Source organism: Myodes glareolus, chromosome 1 (assembly GCF_982192425.1).
Source record: "Myodes glareolus chromosome 1, mMyoGla1.1, whole genome shotgun sequence".
NCBI classification, from domain to species: domain Eukaryota; kingdom Metazoa; phylum Chordata; class Mammalia; order Rodentia; family Cricetidae; genus Myodes; species Myodes glareolus.
The window spans coordinates 13795233-13813235 of record NC_142026.1 but is presented as its reverse complement, the minus strand read 5'-3'; the positions used below and the strand labels follow the sequence as shown (position 1 = coordinate 13813235).

The 18003-nt window shown below is 39.7% G+C and overlaps 1 protein-coding gene across 1 annotated transcript in view; it reads left to right on the top strand.

Moving 5' to 3' along the window:
- Nucleotides 1-17556, top strand: part of Abca12 (ATP binding cassette subfamily A member 12) — a 162279-nt gene extending 144723 nt beyond the window's left edge. Inside the window, exons 43-53 of the mRNA XM_048459324.3 lie at nucleotides 903-1062; nucleotides 2114-2367; nucleotides 5022-5226; nucleotides 6074-6183; nucleotides 6452-6593; nucleotides 7687-7821; nucleotides 9741-9844; nucleotides 11216-11308; nucleotides 12425-12530; nucleotides 14936-15073; nucleotides 16444-17556. Coding sequence (XP_048315281.3) covers nucleotides 903-1062; nucleotides 2114-2367; nucleotides 5022-5226; nucleotides 6074-6183; nucleotides 6452-6593; nucleotides 7687-7821; nucleotides 9741-9844; nucleotides 11216-11308; nucleotides 12425-12530; nucleotides 14936-15073; nucleotides 16444-16551 — 1555 coding nt within the window. The 3' untranslated portion in view covers nucleotides 16552-17556. The remainder of the gene's footprint in view (nucleotides 1-902; nucleotides 1063-2113; nucleotides 2368-5021; nucleotides 5227-6073; nucleotides 6184-6451; nucleotides 6594-7686; nucleotides 7822-9740; nucleotides 9845-11215; nucleotides 11309-12424; nucleotides 12531-14935; nucleotides 15074-16443) is intronic.
- Nucleotides 17557-18003: the final 447 nt, after the last annotated feature.

The following is an 18003-nucleotide window of genomic DNA, read 5'->3' as shown; positions in this document are numbered from 1 at the left end:
GTCTCATTAGCAAATTTACAATTGTCTTGGGGTCGTTTAACATGAGTGATGACTAGCAATATCTTACACTTGCTAGTCCACAGTCTGTAAGTACCATATTGCTGAAAATTAACATTGTTACCATTAATGGGCATGCACTGGGTACCATGTATTGTACCAGCTTACACACAGAATCTAAATTACATGTAAAATGGATATTTTAGAATGGCCAGAAACATATGAATGTGTATGGGTGTAAGAATTGACTATATATGGCTTTATAAAATATGTGTAAGTTTATTTCTGTTTATTTTTATTTATCTTTTAGAGATGCCTGTAGGCATACATACTGTTGTTTCTGTATTAGAGTAATACAGGTTGTGTAATGTATCTGACATTCGGTGGAAAAGCTGGTTATACTGTAAAAGCATCTTTTAGTTAAAACCTGGGGCAACTGTAGGGCCTTTCTGTCTCTATTTGAAACTACCTGTGCTCGTCTGTGCTCAGCCTAGGCTACCTGTCTGTTAACCAGATCTTGACTGCCTAGCAACCTACAATGGTGCCATTATCTTTCCTCTCTTTTAAATGATAGGATTTATTCAGGTCGAACTCCGATTTCTGAGCAACAGAAATCTTGCCCAGACAGGGTAGCACTGTCCCCTGCAGAGGATTAATTTATAGTTGTGATGATGGGAAACTATCTGGGGTTTTTTTTAGAGATAGGTTTCTTGCTGTCATTTTCAAAAACATCTTCGAGGATCTTTTGTCAAGATGAGGGATGAAATAGAGACCTAGCTCCAGGGCTTCGCCACTCATCACTCACGGTTGCTTTCCTTTGAAAACCTGTCTGAGTTTTATTTTATTGTTTCATAGAGTAGAATAACTGAGGCATAATTCTAACTTTTAGTATTATTATCCTACAGCTATGCAACGTTTTCTTGGATGTATTTGCTGGCTGGTCTCTTCCATGAAACAGGAATGGCCTTCATCACTTATGTCTGTGTCAACCTGTTTTTTGGCATCAATTCCATTGTTTCCTTGTCGGTGGTGTACTTTCTTTCCAAAGAGAAGCCTAATGATCCGGTAAGGTCCTCCATTTGTCAGTTAAACTTCAGCAAATGAACCAGAGGCCTTAGTACATTCCATGTGGAAAGATTTTCTTTATTCTCTATTTAAATAGAAAAGGATATCATTTGATTTTATTAAATTTAGAAAAGAAGAAAGTATATCTTAAACAATTAAGCTCTACCTAGGCTAATGTTTTTTATTGTATTTACTGAGTGTTAATAATACTGACTTTTTCTAGGCCTTGAGTAAGCCTAGATAGATATGAAACCGATAGATGGTATGGCACCAATTGGTCAGTTAAGCATTTCACTCACTAACAAATTTCTAAGGCGCAGTGGTGATAAGAATGGCTTAGTTATACGATTGTAAGTTAGGTTTCATTTGAACACTCATAGAGAAAAAAACCCAATTCATTCCCTTTCAATCATGTATTGGAATCTACTTCATTGTAAGCATCACTCTCCATTCAGAGCTAACAATTATGATTAGTGAAAGGGAAGCACTAACAGTGCCAGGCAATTGGACGGAACAGAATAGAGAGGAAATGAAGAGAGGTGAGGAACAGACAAGGACACTCCAGGGGGAGGAAGGAAAATCACGAGGTGGAAGTAGTTGGTCTCAAGTGTGAATAATGTGAAAACGAGCCATTTGCGCCTCTTCGATATCTGTTGTCTCTCTTTCCACCTCAGTTCACCTTGTCAGCCTCTCCTCAGGTTCAGATTCGCTAAGGCTGAAAGTTTTCCTGAGCCCTCTCACTCAAGAACACACTGATGTTGTTCTGGATCCCACCATTCCTGCCGGGTTTACCTCCCTCTAATCTAAGGCAAATGATTTTGCCTCCAGGATTAGGTCTGATACCTTCAGCCACTTCAAGGAAAACATTTTTTTACTTGTATTTTGATGACAAATTTTGCAATTTGTATAGCAAATGGAATATGCAATTCTGTCTTGCCTGAGAAATAATCGCCAATCTGCACAGACTTCCCCATATGTTTTCATCTGGTTTTAAATTTTTGTCAAGTTGTTGGAATCCTAAAACTAAATTTTGCTATTTCTCTTCTTTCAGACTCTAGAACTTATTTCTGAAACCCTCAAGCGAATATTCCTGATATTCCCTCAGTTCTGTTTTGGCTACGGTTTGATTGAACTCTCGCAGCAGCAGGCAGTCCTGGATTTCTTAAAGGCGTACGGTGTGGAATATCCAAGTGAAACCTTCGAAATGGATAAACTAGGCGCAATGTTCGTGGCTTTGGTTTCTCAGGGCACCATGTTTTTCCTGCTGCGCCTACTGATCAATGAGTGGCTGATAAAGAAGCTCAGGTAAAACCACACGTAAACAGTGTTTGCCCTCCGTGATATGCGAGTCAGAATATTCAGGGATGAGCAGTAATCATGGTGTTTCCCCTAGTAACATGAGAAAGTCTACATTAAAACCTTTTAACACATGGTATCATGATTATCATTCTTTTAACTGTAGTAAATAGCTGTCCTAGTAAACAGCCTTTCTTTGGGTCTGTAAGTGTAGTAGGGAGGCCCACTTATTTGTTCCTGGCTGCCCAGGACTGAAATAATTACACAGAAACCATATAATTTGCAATACTCTTTGGCCAATAGCGTAAGAGTATTTCTGGCTAACTCTTATATCCTAAACTGGCCCATCTCCATTAATCTATGTATCACCACGTGCCTGTGGCTTACTGGCAAAGTTTCAGCATGTCTGTCTTCATTGGTAACCTCATAGCTTCTCTCTCACTTCACCTTCTTTCTCCCAGCATTCAGTTTAGTTTTCCCCACCTAGCTCTGTTCTGCTAAGCCACTGGCCGGAACAGATTCTTTATGAACCAATGGTATTCACAGTATACTGAGGGGAATCCCACATCAAGAAAGTGCTTATGCAGAATAAAAGACAAAATTAAGTAAGCACAGCTGTAACTTTAAAAAGACAGTGATGAAGAGAGAATATGAATATAAACAAAAAGGCCAAGTAAAGAAAATGAAATAGAAAACCTTGAAGGTCAGAAGTGAAACAGGTTTGAGTGTGTAGCACGGACAGCAAGTCTCAAAAATAATGACTGGGATGAAGGGATGAGAACACCAAAGGACAAGGGACACAGATGAGTCTATTCGTTCTGATCCAGTCCTGCCTTCCTGGGAAGTGTTCCAACAGATAATACCACATACCAGACTTACACATGCAAAGTTATTTACCATATTAACCATTTCTAATAACAACAGAGTGGAAACAACCAGCGTTCCCTTATTTGGGGATTGCTTAATTTATATACATATATTCCTAAGTGTAACACTATTGAGCCATTAGAAAGAATGATCCAGGAGCTGGGGAGGTGAAGAAGAATGGTTGCTATGAAAGCTTAAGGACCTGAATTCAGATGCCTAGCACTTGCATGAAAAGCTGAACATATCCCAGCAAATATAACCCCACCATTGTTGGACACAGGGTGAGACAGACAGATCCCTAGGACTTGCTGGCCATCCAGTCTAACCAAAGCTTCAATCCTTGGCTTCAGTGAGAGACTCTGCCTCAAAGGATAAGGTGTAGAGCGATGATAGAGCAGGACACCCAACATCCTTTTCTGCATGAGTGTGCATGGTCAAGTATACTTGCACATATATAATCAAATACACACACATTAAAACATGCACACAGAGAAGGAATGATCCAATTATCTATGTAATATTTGTTCAAATATTTATTAAACAAAAATGAAACGTTAAGAAATGAGTATGATATATTACCATGTGAGTGAAAAACAAGTTTATCTTCTTATAGTAGATTATTTTTATTGTCAGTATTGTTTGTATACTGATTGCTTTTCACATTCTTATTTTCTAGTACCATTTGGACTTTAATATATACCTGCATTACGAATTAAAAGTAAAGTTTTAATTAAGTAATAATAAAGGAAAAGAAGACAAAAGAGTCGAAATATTGTAGACTACTTAAGGAAAAATACAATTTGATTAGAAGATAGAATAAATGTAATGAAATAGTAGGTCATTTAGGTTTATTGTACAGTTGGAAGGTTATGGGATCTCTTGATTGTTTAGTAGGGAGATCTAGTTTGGACTTTATCTGAGAAATTAATGGCAATCTACTAGTAGTTAGTGACCAGAGAGCACTGTGATCGCATAATGGATTAGCAGGTGTAATTTTGTCGAAGCGGTGCAGATTGGAATGCAAGAGTCAGAGACACAGGAGTAGTTAAGGTTACTGATAAGACTGAAGCTTATCATAGAGATAGAAACAGGCAGAAAAATGGTCCATGACTGAGGGTTCCAAGGCAGTTTTAATGTTTGGAGACTGATTGCATGAGTGGGCTTTAGATTAGATTTTAGTTGAGACATTAGCTGTAAACAGAATACAGAATAAGTAACACTTGAATTATAGATGATCTTAAGAGGAGAGACCTGCCGATTGGCAGCAGTACCTCCCCTTGAAAAAATAAGGAGAGAAAAGAGAATATTGTTGAGTATATATCTCACTTTAGACTTATCACAGTAAACAGAAGGAGGCAGGTGAGATGGAGAAAGAAAAGAAGCAAGAGAAAGAAGAAGGGAGGGATGGAGAGAAGGGAGCAGTAGACAGTTGTCATAGTGATAAGGTGATGGATGATCTTGGGCTATTGAGTTCTAATAAAGATTCTGAACTCCTTGTTAGAAGCTGACTTTCAGACATCCATCTCATTGTTACTGAAATTAGTAGTTTGGATTTCAACAGTGGATCTGTCAACATCTTATACATGGAAAGTAAACACTATTTACATGCATTGTATAGAATGTGGAAAGAACACTACTGTTGCCACTTAAGTCACTTAAACAGGATAACGTAACAAATGTAAGAACAGCCTTACACTAGGCAGCATGCTCCAAGAGAGGTGGGAGCATTAAAATTCCCAGAGTGAGTGACATCATTTCAGAACCTATTGCATAAAATCACTGGGTTTGGTGTTTAGGCTCTTCTTCAGAAAATTTGTGTCTTCACTGATCATGGAGACAGTAGATGAAGATGAAGACGTCCGGGCTGAGAGATTGAGAGTTGAAAGTGGTGCCGCTGAGTTTGACCTGGTCCAACTCCATCGTCTCACAAAGACCTACCAACTTATCCACAAAAAGATAATAGCTGTTAACAACATTAGTCTTGGCATACCTGCTGGAGAGGTAGGCACCGTGGTTTTAGTCTTCTAGTAATAGAAAACTCAAGTCCCGAGTATCTGCGTGTGTGTGTGTGTGTGTGTGTGTGTGTGTGTGTGTGTGTGTGTGTGTGCGCGCGAGCGCGCGCTGTATAAATCTTCGGTTTTGTTGTCAGGGAAGATTCACCCCCCCCCCCCCAGAATACAGCAAGTCCTAAATGCCTGTTTCCACTGTTTCTATTTCTGGGGTGTACCATTGGCAGGACTATCATCCTTGAAGATGCTCTCTGAGATTTCTCATTCAGAGTCTTTCAGAAAGACAGCTGGCTTCAGAGGGACATCTTAGCATGCATTCACTTCTATTCTTAAGTCTTCCACAGACACAAAACTGAGGTAACTCTGAAAGAAGGAAAAGAATATGGCTGCCTCCCTTTAGTTTGCCGAGCAGAGCTGGAGAGTGCATGTATCAAATTCATTCAATGACATAAATTATTTCATCAGTGGCGTTTTCAGCATTGTTGTGATTTTGTGTAAAGTATGTGAAATCTATAACTGTAATTACTTCTTTGAGTTAGCACATCTTACTTGAGGGGTAGTTTATTATGTCACATAAAGGGGTACTACAGCATACATAAAGCAGATCCTCTCTATATACAGATGTTCAGGTGCTTAGAGGAAAGAGAACACATAATACCCCCCATTTTTTTTTTAGAAGAGAAACTCTTACCAAATGCCAGTGGAGCAGTATATTATCCAGATACAATTCTAGTGATATATTCTTCCTGGGAAGAAGTCTCGCCCAGGGAGGAGGAAGAAGTTACAATAGCAGCATGTCTCTATAGCTCACATCTGTTTTCTTTCTCTCCCCATCTCAGTGCTTTGGCCTCCTTGGTGTGAACGGAGCAGGGAAAACCACTATATTTAAGATGCTGACTGGAGACGTAATTCCTTCCAGTGGGAACATCCTGATCAGGAACAAGAGCGGGTACAAATGGATACTTATACTTACCGAACACAGCACAGTTTTAACAAGCTTTTATGTAATTTCATGGTTGCATTATGAAATCTTTGTGACCTAAGGAGGGGAATCACTAAAGTGCCTGAAGTTTATTTTAAACCTTAACTATGACTCTGGTAGTAAGAGTTTTCCCTCTTTTATCAAAATTCTCTCTATATTAACCAAGACAAAGTGACTAACCCAGTACTTAGTGACCTACTGTTAGAAACTCAAGTGTTCTGATCTTTCCATTTAGATCCCTGGGCCACGTGGACTCTCACAGCTCATTGGTTGGCTACTGCCCTCAGGAGGATGCCTTGGATGACCTGGTAACTGTGGAAGAACACTTGTATTTCTACGCTAGGGTGCATGGAATTCCAGAGAAAGACATCAAAGAAGTGAGTACACATGCGGAAAGCAGCTTACTCTGAAGACCACTGCTGTCTCTGCCCCTTCTCTCACGATATGCCTGGAAAAAAGCAATGTGCCCTGTAGGAAACCATAATAATGCCCCTCTAACCAGTGACCCAACTAGGCTTGATTGTATGTTCTATATCCAAACTTGCCTAAACGCTCAGCTTTAGAAGCGTCTTGGCCTTAGTTTGTTCAGCTCTCTTAGTAAGTAGATATTCACACTGTGTTTGACTCCAAGTTGAACCTTGATTGGTGATGTTAGTAATTGTTTAACTGTTCAAATAAATGTTGGTTTACACAATTCTCTGCAAAATGTCCAAGTGAAATAGAAGGGCTTCCATTTCTACTACTTTTTTATTCTGTATTTTTTTACTTATCACTGCATGGAATTGAACTCAAGGCTTCACACATGCTAAGTATATACCCTACCACTAAGTTACAATATCTGCTTTGACTTTTATCCTGTAACTCTGTATGCCACTGCAACAATTTATTATTTATAATGGACTGACTAAACTCTTGGGGGACATTCCTTTGTTCTTCAAATGCTGGAGAATTGATGGGAATATCCAACTAGGATTTCATCATTGCTAGGGTTGCTTTATTGCAGAAATAACTGCAAGAATCCAGGGTTCCTAATGCATGGCAGTTTTGATAGCAGGTCAGTTTTAAATAGACTGGAAGTCTTTCTGACAGCTCACAGCTCAGTAAAACTAAGGATGAAGTGGGATGGCAATCAATGGGAAACTGGCCTTTGAACTCCTCTGCCTTAGGTCTCTGGCTTTTAAGCCTTGTAGGAGAATCCTGGGGTACCAGCATAAGGTAGTCTGTAATTGTAAGCACATACAAACATTTGAAAACGCACCTCCAGGAAATTGTTTTTCTCCTTTTGATGAAGTGTGGATTTATAATCAATCTTTTAAAGATGAAAATTAAATCTGTGTTGAATTTAAATATTTTCATTTCTTCCAGGCCTATATTCTCCACGAGAAACATTTCTATTCACAGGCATGTTTTGGCGCCTTAAGGGCTTGACTCATGGGTGGGTTGCCTAATTCCTCCTCTTCTTATCCACAGACGGTTCATAAACTCCTTAGGAGACTTCACTTGATGCCCTACAAGGACAGATCTACCTCCATGTGCAGTTATGGCACAAAAAGAAAACTGTCCACTGCCCTGGCCTTAATAGGGAAGCCGTCCATCCTCCTGCTGGTAAGAGACACAACGGAATAAAACTGCAAAGGATCCGGAGCAAGATATCCAGACTTGTGTTGAATTCTTGTTCCACCACCAGCAGCACCAGCATCTAGTGAAGTCTCACTGTGTGCCAGTCACTGTCAAAGCACGAAACTACAACATAACGAGAATTTGTATTAGCGAATAATTTATGATCGTGACTGTGTCCTCAGGGAAACAGTTGTGTGTGAAGCAATGACTCAGGAGACTCCAGAGAAAACACTCAGCATGGGACTGGGAAATAGCTACAAAAAAAGTCAGGGGTTTCAAATACGTTATAGAACAGGTTCAAATTTAATTCCCACTTTTTGATGAAGTCATCTTTCTGTTAGGTCCTGATCAAGTGAACTAGCAGTGCCCATTTTTTTTTTTTTACTGTGGAAGGAAGGTGCATTTTAGAACAAAGAGTTCTGCTGCAATTATATTCTTTTGTAGCTTAAAAATGTGAAGTTATGGAAAATACACTGTGTTGCTTCATGTGCATTTGGTAGAGGATCAAAAATACATTCCACATTTATATTTGGTTAAGAGCTGCAAAATTTAATTGCTCACCTGAAATGCAAATTGCCCACACTAGTGATATACTATTCTGCTCCCGAGGCCCACCAAAGCAAAAGGGCCTTTATTCCAGAGAAATAAACATGTCCTTATTTTTGGAAGATTGCCTTCATTCAAGGACCTCTGAATTTAAAAAGAACTTTAACTGCATGCAGTAAAACCCAGCTATAAATCAGCACATTATTCCAGGGATTAAGTCACACAGTGGATCCAATCATTTAAGCTGCCTAGACAGACCATATTTCCAGAATACCGGAAGCTTATAATGCATTACATCGCTGCCAGTCAATGTTTATAATGGAAGTCTATTGTGTAAGCATCCCTTAAGCTGAACAAAGCAATCCTGGGGCACCCTTGTGAGATAATGGATGAAGAGCCGTTTGCATGAAAAAGTACCATGTAAATGCATGTAATAATGAGCTGAGGAAATACAGACTACGAGAGGAAGGCCCTGCCGTATGAACACACTGCATATTCATTACATTTTCTCCATAAAATAGAAGCAGTGACAGTACCTCCTTTGTCATCTCCTCAAAGTAGCTCTCACCACTTTATTTAGATTTAGCATCCTGCTACGCATGATGAACTTCTGGTGATTTAATTCATTCCATCGCACATACGTTTTGAAAACTTTTATTTAATTGTGACCTATAGTTTTTTTCATTTATCCACCTGTTGGGATGCATTACTGCTTATTTACATTAGCTGTTGTTTCATTTTAAAAAGAATCTTCTGTCTGAATCTATAGAAGTCTCATTGACTTTGAAGACTGTTGTGGATTTTTCCACCTTGGCGACTTCAAATCTCGTTTTTATTTTCCCAAAGAGTCTTAAATTTCAATTAATAATAAAAGACTAAAAATACATGCGGAGCCTATTCACTGAGACGTCAGGTTGTGTTGTCTTCTGCTTCACATGACACATTATCGCTGGGAGCCACAATCCCACTTGCAGGGGGACGGTGGCAATCTCATTGATGGAGCTTCAAATACATATGTGAGAATGTAGAATTAAATGTAAAAACTCTGCTCCTCTGGTAATTGAAGTAGATTTTTTTTTCCAAGGAAAGCAAAGAGGCGGATGTAAAGTAACAGGATGTCAGCTTCACCGAAACACTTCTTTAAGCAGACTGACAATTTTAAATACTTAATTTTGAGATTTTGACAGCAGCAGTAAAAAAGCTTATTATGTATAAAACATATACATATATAAAACAAGTTAGTCACAGGACCTCGAAAAGTGATCTCTGCTCCCAGGGAGTTGAGAAGTGGTGATTCTTATAGAGAGCCCCATCAAGCAGTATTTGATACATTTTTTTTCTGGTAACTCTCTATTAAGGATGAGCCGAGCTCTGGGATGGATCCCAAGTCAAAACGACACCTCTGGAGAATCATTTCAGAAGAGGTGCAGAACAAGTGCTCTGTCATCCTCACATCTCACAGGTAAACTGAGTCAGGGCCCAAGAGATTCTGATGTGACACATATAGAACATGAGTACTTATTAGTGCTCAGAGTATTTTCCTTTTAATTTGTGTGTGTGTGTGAGAGAGAGAGAGAGCGAGAGAGAGAGAGAGAGAGAGAGACAGAGAGAGACAGAGAGAGAGACAGAGACAGAGAGACAGAGACAGAGAGAGACTGTTTGCTTGTAGAGGTCAGAGGACAGCTTGAGAAAGACAGTGTACTTCTTCTACATGTGGGCCCCACAGACCAGACTCAAGTAGTCAGGTTGGAAACAAGTGCCTTTATCAATTGAGCCCTCTCATGCAATAGCCCATTTGGAGTCAAGACTGGGTTTTACAGTGAGGATACTGTGATAGGACAGGACACGGGGTCTCAGCAGACATTTTAAGCTCTCGTGACTTAAGACCTGCTTACCCTTGGTTATTGTTCTCTACTGCCTTTCAAAAGGTTTCACACTCCTTTGTCTCCTCCTCACACAATACTCCCCCTTATTAGCCAGACTAAGTGACTCTTGGCTCTTCATCCCCACACCGGATGTTCTGTCTCCATTCATTTCTTTACATATGTTTTCTTCTTGAAGTAGTCACCACAAACTTCTTGCAGGTCCTCACCTCATCAGCCCCATAGAACCCACCCACAGTGCTCTCTTCCACAGCATAGCCCTCACAGCCTCTAAGTACGAAGACGCTGAAACATTTTATCTATGCCCCTTTGACGACATTGGTCTATTGTTATGATTTGGATTAAGTTCACCTTTCATTAAAATGATCGCACAGCGGAAAATAATTAGATGTGTTTATTCTGAGAGTTGTTTGTATGCTGGCATTGACTCTGTCACCCTGAAGCTAATCATTGTATTTCCATGGACTTCTGCATGAACAGGGTGATAACTGGGACTCCCTCGAGGTGCCAGCGCCCATGAAACAAGAGAGCTTGTCATTGGGTACAGGTTAACTAGTTACAAACCCCAAAACAAGACCAACTGGAGTATGAGATAGCAAGGAAGATGCTCTGGGCTGTTTTGGAAACATGTAGGTCTTGAGTTAGAGCCTGGGTGAGCTGGGAAGGACTACTGGGTTGGAGTAGACGTGGTCTAGACTGGAGGGATGACCTCGAGGGTAAGAGGACATCAATAAACCCTGTCTGAATGTGCTTACTTTATATTTGACTTTTTTTTTGTTCTTTCTCAAGAGAGAGTCCTTATCATTTTGATTGTGAGTCTATCCTTCGACAGCTTTACCTTCTCAAGGGAGATGGCTACAGTACCACATTAAACTAGTTACACGTATGCTTACGACTTTAGCCCCATTTCTGTGTCCTGGATGTTAGTAGTCATCTACCTTCTCTTTTAGCATGGAAGAATGTGAAGCCCTTTGCACCCGGCTGGCCATTATGGTGAATGGAAGGTTCCAGTGCATTGGATCTTTGCAGCATATAAAGAGCAGGTAACCAACAAATATGCCATTTGCACATAGTGTAGGGAACTGTCCCAGTTACAGTTAGCCTGCTGTTGGGTCCCAGTCGTCGCTGTGCAATGGATAGAAAACCTGAGAAGACTCTCCTCATTGGAAGTAGTCATTAACTCACCTGAAATTTAAATTATTTTATTAAAGATTTATTGTATTTTTAGTTAAAATCTTCAAGTCTTAGAAAGTTTCAAGCTCCTCATAGTCATAATAATAAATCATTTACAACCAAAATACTGCCAGGGAGTAGTTTCATGAGTATGCTCAATAACAAATTAGACTCGACAAGTACATGAAGGCATAGATTTTTTAATCTACCATGTTTGTTTGCCATTTGCTCAAGCTTTCTGTAAGATGTTTAACATTTTCACCACATTGAAAACCTTTGAATCAAGCATACACTGGGGAAAGATGCATAAATATCATATTAGCATCACATTAAAATTAAATTATTAATTTATATTCCCAAGTGTATGTATATATGTATGTGTGTGTGTGAGTCTCTAAACTACAGCATGATACTTTATATATTTCCATACAGAAACTTAATTGTCTTATCAAACTAGTATTATCTGAGATAAAGATAAAATGATGACAGAGATATTGAGTTGCTTGTAAGGTGTCATAACTTGTGTATGAACTCTGCTCTTAGCATAGTTAACACCAGCATATTGATTGACTGCATGCTTAGTGTTGGAATCTCAGTGTCTTTAACCTACATGACTGACATCAAATCTCCAATGTCCTGCCTCTTAAGACCTTGATCTAACTTAGAAAAATTTAACTCTAAAAGTTGACATTATCATTGTCACTTGACGAATGTCAAAGGAAACCAAGATTGTGTGTTTTTATTCCAGTGTTGCTTTTGCTCCAAGATTCTGGAGCAGTTCGAGGTAGAAATTAAAAACAAACAAAAAAATAAAACATGGCCTTGAACTGTCCAGTTTGCAGCATGCGCTCAACTTTTATAGCAAAATGAGTCTTTATATATGAAAGGGGGCTATAACGGTCAGCCTGGGACATATTTCATTATCTAGAATTCCAGGGGAGCTATTTTGGCAAAATGTAATTCACACTGTATTTTTGCACTTTTAGGTTTGGACGTGGATTTACTGTCAAGGTTCACTTGAAAAATAATAAAGTGAGCATGGAAAACCTCACAAGGTTTATGCAGCTGCACTTTCCAAAAACATACTTAAAAGTAAGTGATGTCTCCACCTATTGACCTTGACTAGTTTTTCTAGTAATAACAAAGTGGGTGTTTGCTATATCCTAGTGGATAGCAGTGTTGTTATTCATCCTAACCCATTAATTCAAGATGTGAACTTTATACAAATGAATAAAACCTCCAGAATATATAACGTTGTAGGTATTTTAAATTAGTATAGTTATTTTACACCTGCATATTAATTTCTTCCTTATAAGATCTTTATGATCTACTAAATTTGTTTTCAAGTTGTATACATTGCCAGCTTAATAATTACATCCACATGTTAGGGAGCCAAGGATTGACAGGCATTATATGACCAACGTCATTACTTACAGAAAAAAAAATTAGTGGACTCAGAATTCTGCAGCTGGGAGATTTTTTATCGGCTTTGTTCCTCTTCTTTGAAAAATAAGCCCACAAAGGTCTGAGCAATCCTCAGCTCCCAAAATGATTGAAGTGTCTTAGAGCTGGTTTCTTCTTGCTTACCCAGTAAAACTGACCAGATGGACACACAAGGATGTGCACATTTGCATCTCACGTAGCACCTATTTAATGTACTTGGCAGAAAAATCATCAGAGTAACATCTTTGACAGACAGGTCATTTGTACAAATTGAGGATGACAAATAATTGATGGTAAAAAGAAATCAAAGTAGAATAATGAAGGGAAATTGGAAAGCTGAGAGTTGAGCCTGACCGTGTGGAGGAGATATCGAAGGAGACATGTAAGGTCTCTGAACTTCGTTTCTCTTATTTGTAAGCAAGAATAAACACCTACTTTACACATCGGGCGTGGAAAATGTCCAGTGTCTTCACAAACTATAGGGCATAATATAACGTGAGAGGATATTAGATAGCAAAGGAACACATTTTAAAAACAATTGTTTTATCTTCATAAAATATTTTGCCTCAGCCTCCCCCAGTCTCAGATAATTTCTCTAAGAATATTAGCTTTCAAGTTTTTTGTCAAAGCCCATCTTTCTTCTACAAATGGTGTGCGTCTCACACAAGGAGTCAGTTGCTTGGTTGTAGTATGAGGGCCGGCTTGTTGGGGTATCTGTCCTGCCTGATACCCCACAGTCGGCATGTCCCAAAGAGAAAATCACACACAGGATTCCATAAGGTTATAAACTGATTGGCCCATTAGGTCAGGCTTCTTATTAACTCTTATAACTTATATTAACCGTTTTATTAAAATATGATTGACGGAATACAGACAATTCTCCCGCACCACTTGCTTGTAATGTTCATTTACTGAGTCTAAATTCCATTTTTCCTGGTGTGCGCTTCCTGGGACAAAAGCTCCCCAAAGTCAACGAGCTGATGATAAAGACACTTTCTCCCCGAGAGAGTGAGCACTTTTATACTTCTGCAATAGTGTCTACATCTCCTCAGATGGAAAAATACCTGGGCCGATCAGAATTAAACGTGCAAGACAACCAGATTACAGGGACAGGGTCAATGAGAGTAAACGTTTATGGAGGGGAGAAAGAGAAAGTCTTGAAAATAAGGCTGAGATGCACCAACTTGATAGCGCTACAAACACCGCAGAAGTAGATTCCTCAACGAGACAACATCTGTTCAAACTAACATACAGCTTCTCTAGCTGCTTTGTGGCAGAACGAATCAGCACATCTGGTTCCTAGGCTTCCAAGGAGGCTGCTACAGTAACTCATCTGTGGAGGGTGGAGCATCAAGTTGGTAGTGTGAAGGGAGCACACGGAGAGGAAAGGTCAACTTTCCTTAAGTTCCCATCTTAAGGAGAGATGCCTTAAAGAAAAACAAACAAACACACACACACATACACACCAGAGAAAAAAAAAACAACTAGACCAAACATTCAGAAGAGCGGGTGTTAGAGACACTCTAAGGCAATGGCAAGAGAGTATGAAGTCCATGATCCTCCTAGTGGTGAAAGCCTAAGAACGGAAAAGCCTTTTAAGGTCTTAAGGTGACTCGAGAAAAGTAGGCAATGCCGATAGATAAAAAAAGGTTTCTAAACAACTTCAGCACTACTGAAACCTAACATTTCTAAACTCATATCAGCTGAACAGCAAATCGGTTAAAGCTGACCCACAAGATGAGTTTCCAAGATGCATCCTACAGGATCCCCCCAGCCCCACCATGAGACTGTAACTTTCAAGATGCTCATGGGCCCAGGATGCTTTGGAAGTTTCATTAACTTTCTGATTTGTTTTCCCTCTAATGTTCATAAAACTTCTCATTTCATCTCCATAAGCTGTTAGTTTCAAAATATGCCCACCATCTACACCGTGGCACTGCTTCTCCCAGAGGAACAACTTCCAGTATTGTCCCCAGCGCTTCATGAAGTGAAGTCTGATCAAGTCGATGTTACCTTGCCATTGTCAAACAGGTCTTTCCCTTTGGTTCCTGCAGGATCAGCATCTTAGCATGCTAGAATACCATGTGCCGGTCACAGCAGGAGGAGTAGCTAACATTTTTGACCTTCTGGAAACCAACAAGACTGCTTTAAATATCACAAATTTCCTCGTGAGCCAGACCACTCTGGAAGAGGTAAAATGCATGCCATAATCCATGGCAAGTGCCACACAGTAGTTATTATGCATCCTGCTTATTTCTTTTTAATGACATTTAATTTACTTTTAATTAAGTCAGTGTCTAATCTTGCACCTGAAAACTTTAGCAAAGAGCCTAATTTATTTCTAACTGCATTGGAGATATTAAAAAACAGATATGAAAGGCATTCGTGGCTATTTTTAGTGGAGAAATGAAGTTATTTTTTTCCAGTGTAAATGACATCTACTTCCATAAATGTTTACATGTGCATGGAAGCAGGAGACCGTTCTTGTCACCTACGAAATAATTAGCTGTTAATGCTTCCCCTACTTTCTTCTGGGTGGGTTTCATAACGAAGGTTTTCATTACTCGGTCTCCTGAATTAGGGTGTGTGGGACGAGAGACCGAGAGTGTACAGACCCTCACTTACATTCATTAAATTCACACACTTAAGACAGCAAACGGAGAATTTCTTTCTCTTCCTTGCACATCTTAATTACCTTTCCACACCACAGTGGAAGGCCACTCCCTAAGTCATCCGTCGTCTCTCCACTGAGTGTTATACAGCTCAGCCAATGTGACATACAAGAAACAAACCTTATGCTTGACTTTAAAGTAAGCTGGAGAGTAAGACAGTGGATTGTCCTGCATTTTATGGATTAATATTTTATAGGAACTTAAGTCAATTATGGCTTTGCCAACACTGAAGAGTTATTCATAGACTTATTTGACCAACATTGAGCATCATGAATAGGAAAGCTAGATCCTCAGTGACATTGAGATAAACCTACAATTAATACGTTTAATGATTTTAATCACATAAATGGGTCCTCCTCCTAGATAATTTGCAAACTTAACATAACAGGAGTTTTCTGCACAAATTTTATTCTGTGTATTACCTGCTGAAACTAGTGAATTCTCTCTTGATATATCTAGTTAAACATTTGATAGGGCAACATACCTTATTGTATGCGATGAAGGTATCAGTGGGGATCATGTGGATTACAGATGCATGGCTATAGATCCTTAACTAGAGATTTAAATTTAGACTATGGCAAAAATGTAGTCATAGTCACAGAAACGAGCATTAGTTTTAAAGTCTAGTTGAAGTTGGCTGGATAAATGGACTTCTAGGGAAGATGCACATGCAAGCATGTGAAGATGTCCTGAAGAATCTTGTTTTCTTAACTTTAATTGTGAGAGAGGAAGAAAGGGAGGTAGGGAAAGAGGGAAAGCAAGAGAGAGTGAAATGGAAAAGGAGAGAGGGGGGAAGTAGGGAAGAAGGGAGAACAAGAGAGAAAGGAGGAAGCCTTATCTCTTTTATTTACCTGGGACTAATGTCTTTCATTCCCTTAAAAAAAACTCAGGTTTTCATCAACTTCGCCAAAGACCAAAAATCCTATGAAAATGTCGATACCAGCAGCCACGGTTCCTCCATAAGCGTCGACTCACAGGATGGCCAGAGAGAGTCTTAGCACCCGCCACAGATTCAACCTCAGCAAATGCCTGATGGATGCCTTTTTAAGAGGACACCATTTTTTTAAAAACATCTCTTCCTTAAAAAGTGTTATGCTGCACGCAAGTGCACAACATGAGACTGACAAATTATAATGGATACCAGCAAATGTTATTGCTCCCGAAACAATTGCCCTGTACTCAACACAGTGAGCATGCAGTGTTTTTGCGGGTGATCCTTAGGCAAAAGTTCAACCTCACGATGGATGTCTTAATTTATTACTTTCAATAAAAGGGCAGCTTAAAAAACATGGGTATTAGTAGTTGAAAAGTAAGGCCAGAGAAGAAAAGTAAAATGGATGGGGGGGGGAGACAGTTAGGTGCTCAAACACAATAACTTATTCCTAGGAAATAGCATGAACCCATGAATCTAGTATTTTGTGTAAAGTGCTAAGGACTGGATTAACAATGACAGAAGGCAGTGAACACAGTCACTACAGGAGGTGCGTGTTAGTTTCACTGCCTGTGAATACACGGGGCCATAGTGAGCCCTGCAATGTGCCTTATGGTAAGAATACAATGAGACAGCAGTTTACCCTGGTGGTAAACCAAACTTAGATCCGTTCCAGTTGTGCCTGGTCAGTGTAAGGCACATGGAGAAGGCGCTTCTTGCTCGTTGAGAGGAGACAGGTGTGTCAGCTGGGCAGATCCTGAAAATCCCAGAGAACTCACGTGCTGCTGGCAGGCAACATTTCCAAAGCTCTTCCAGAGACCCTCACAATATTAGTTTCTACACAGGAAACCTTGCTGTGAAAGAAAAATTAATATGGAAATATTTTTCAGCTTACTATCTCTCTGGTTGACCTGGAATTATATCTATGATTACAAGATAGACTACTTGATAATGTCAAGTTACATACCCTTTGAGTGTGTGTGTGTGTGTGTGTGTGTGTGTGTGTGTAAGTCTGCCAGCTTTGACACAACTGTTCTGTTTCAATGACCAATAAACTCAAAGTTTAAAAGAAGCTATTAATGATGCCATTTTGTTTGCTAGGGAAGAGCCAGGGACCGCAGTTAGGGGACACATGGTCCATGAGGTTCCATGTGACCTGGCCCCTGCTTCCTTTGTCTCTCTCACCAGCATCCATCTCCTCTTCTTCTTTAGGATTGAGTCCTGCTGGCCTCTTGCAGTTCCCATGATGCCCTACGCTCCTTCCCATCTCTGGGGGTTTTCACTTAATGACCCCTTAGTGCGAATGCTTGCTCTCCACCTACTGTGTCCATCTGACAGTCTTGAGCAACGTTACACTTTCCCAGAGAAGCTTTACCTCCTTGCTTTCTCAGCGTACATCCGATTCCTCCATTCTAATGCCACATTGCCACCCCACTTTTGTGTGAAAGCCTGTATTGTAATTTGTTATGTATCTAGACTTTCAATATGTCTTTTAACAGATGGTAACACAATTTGGGGG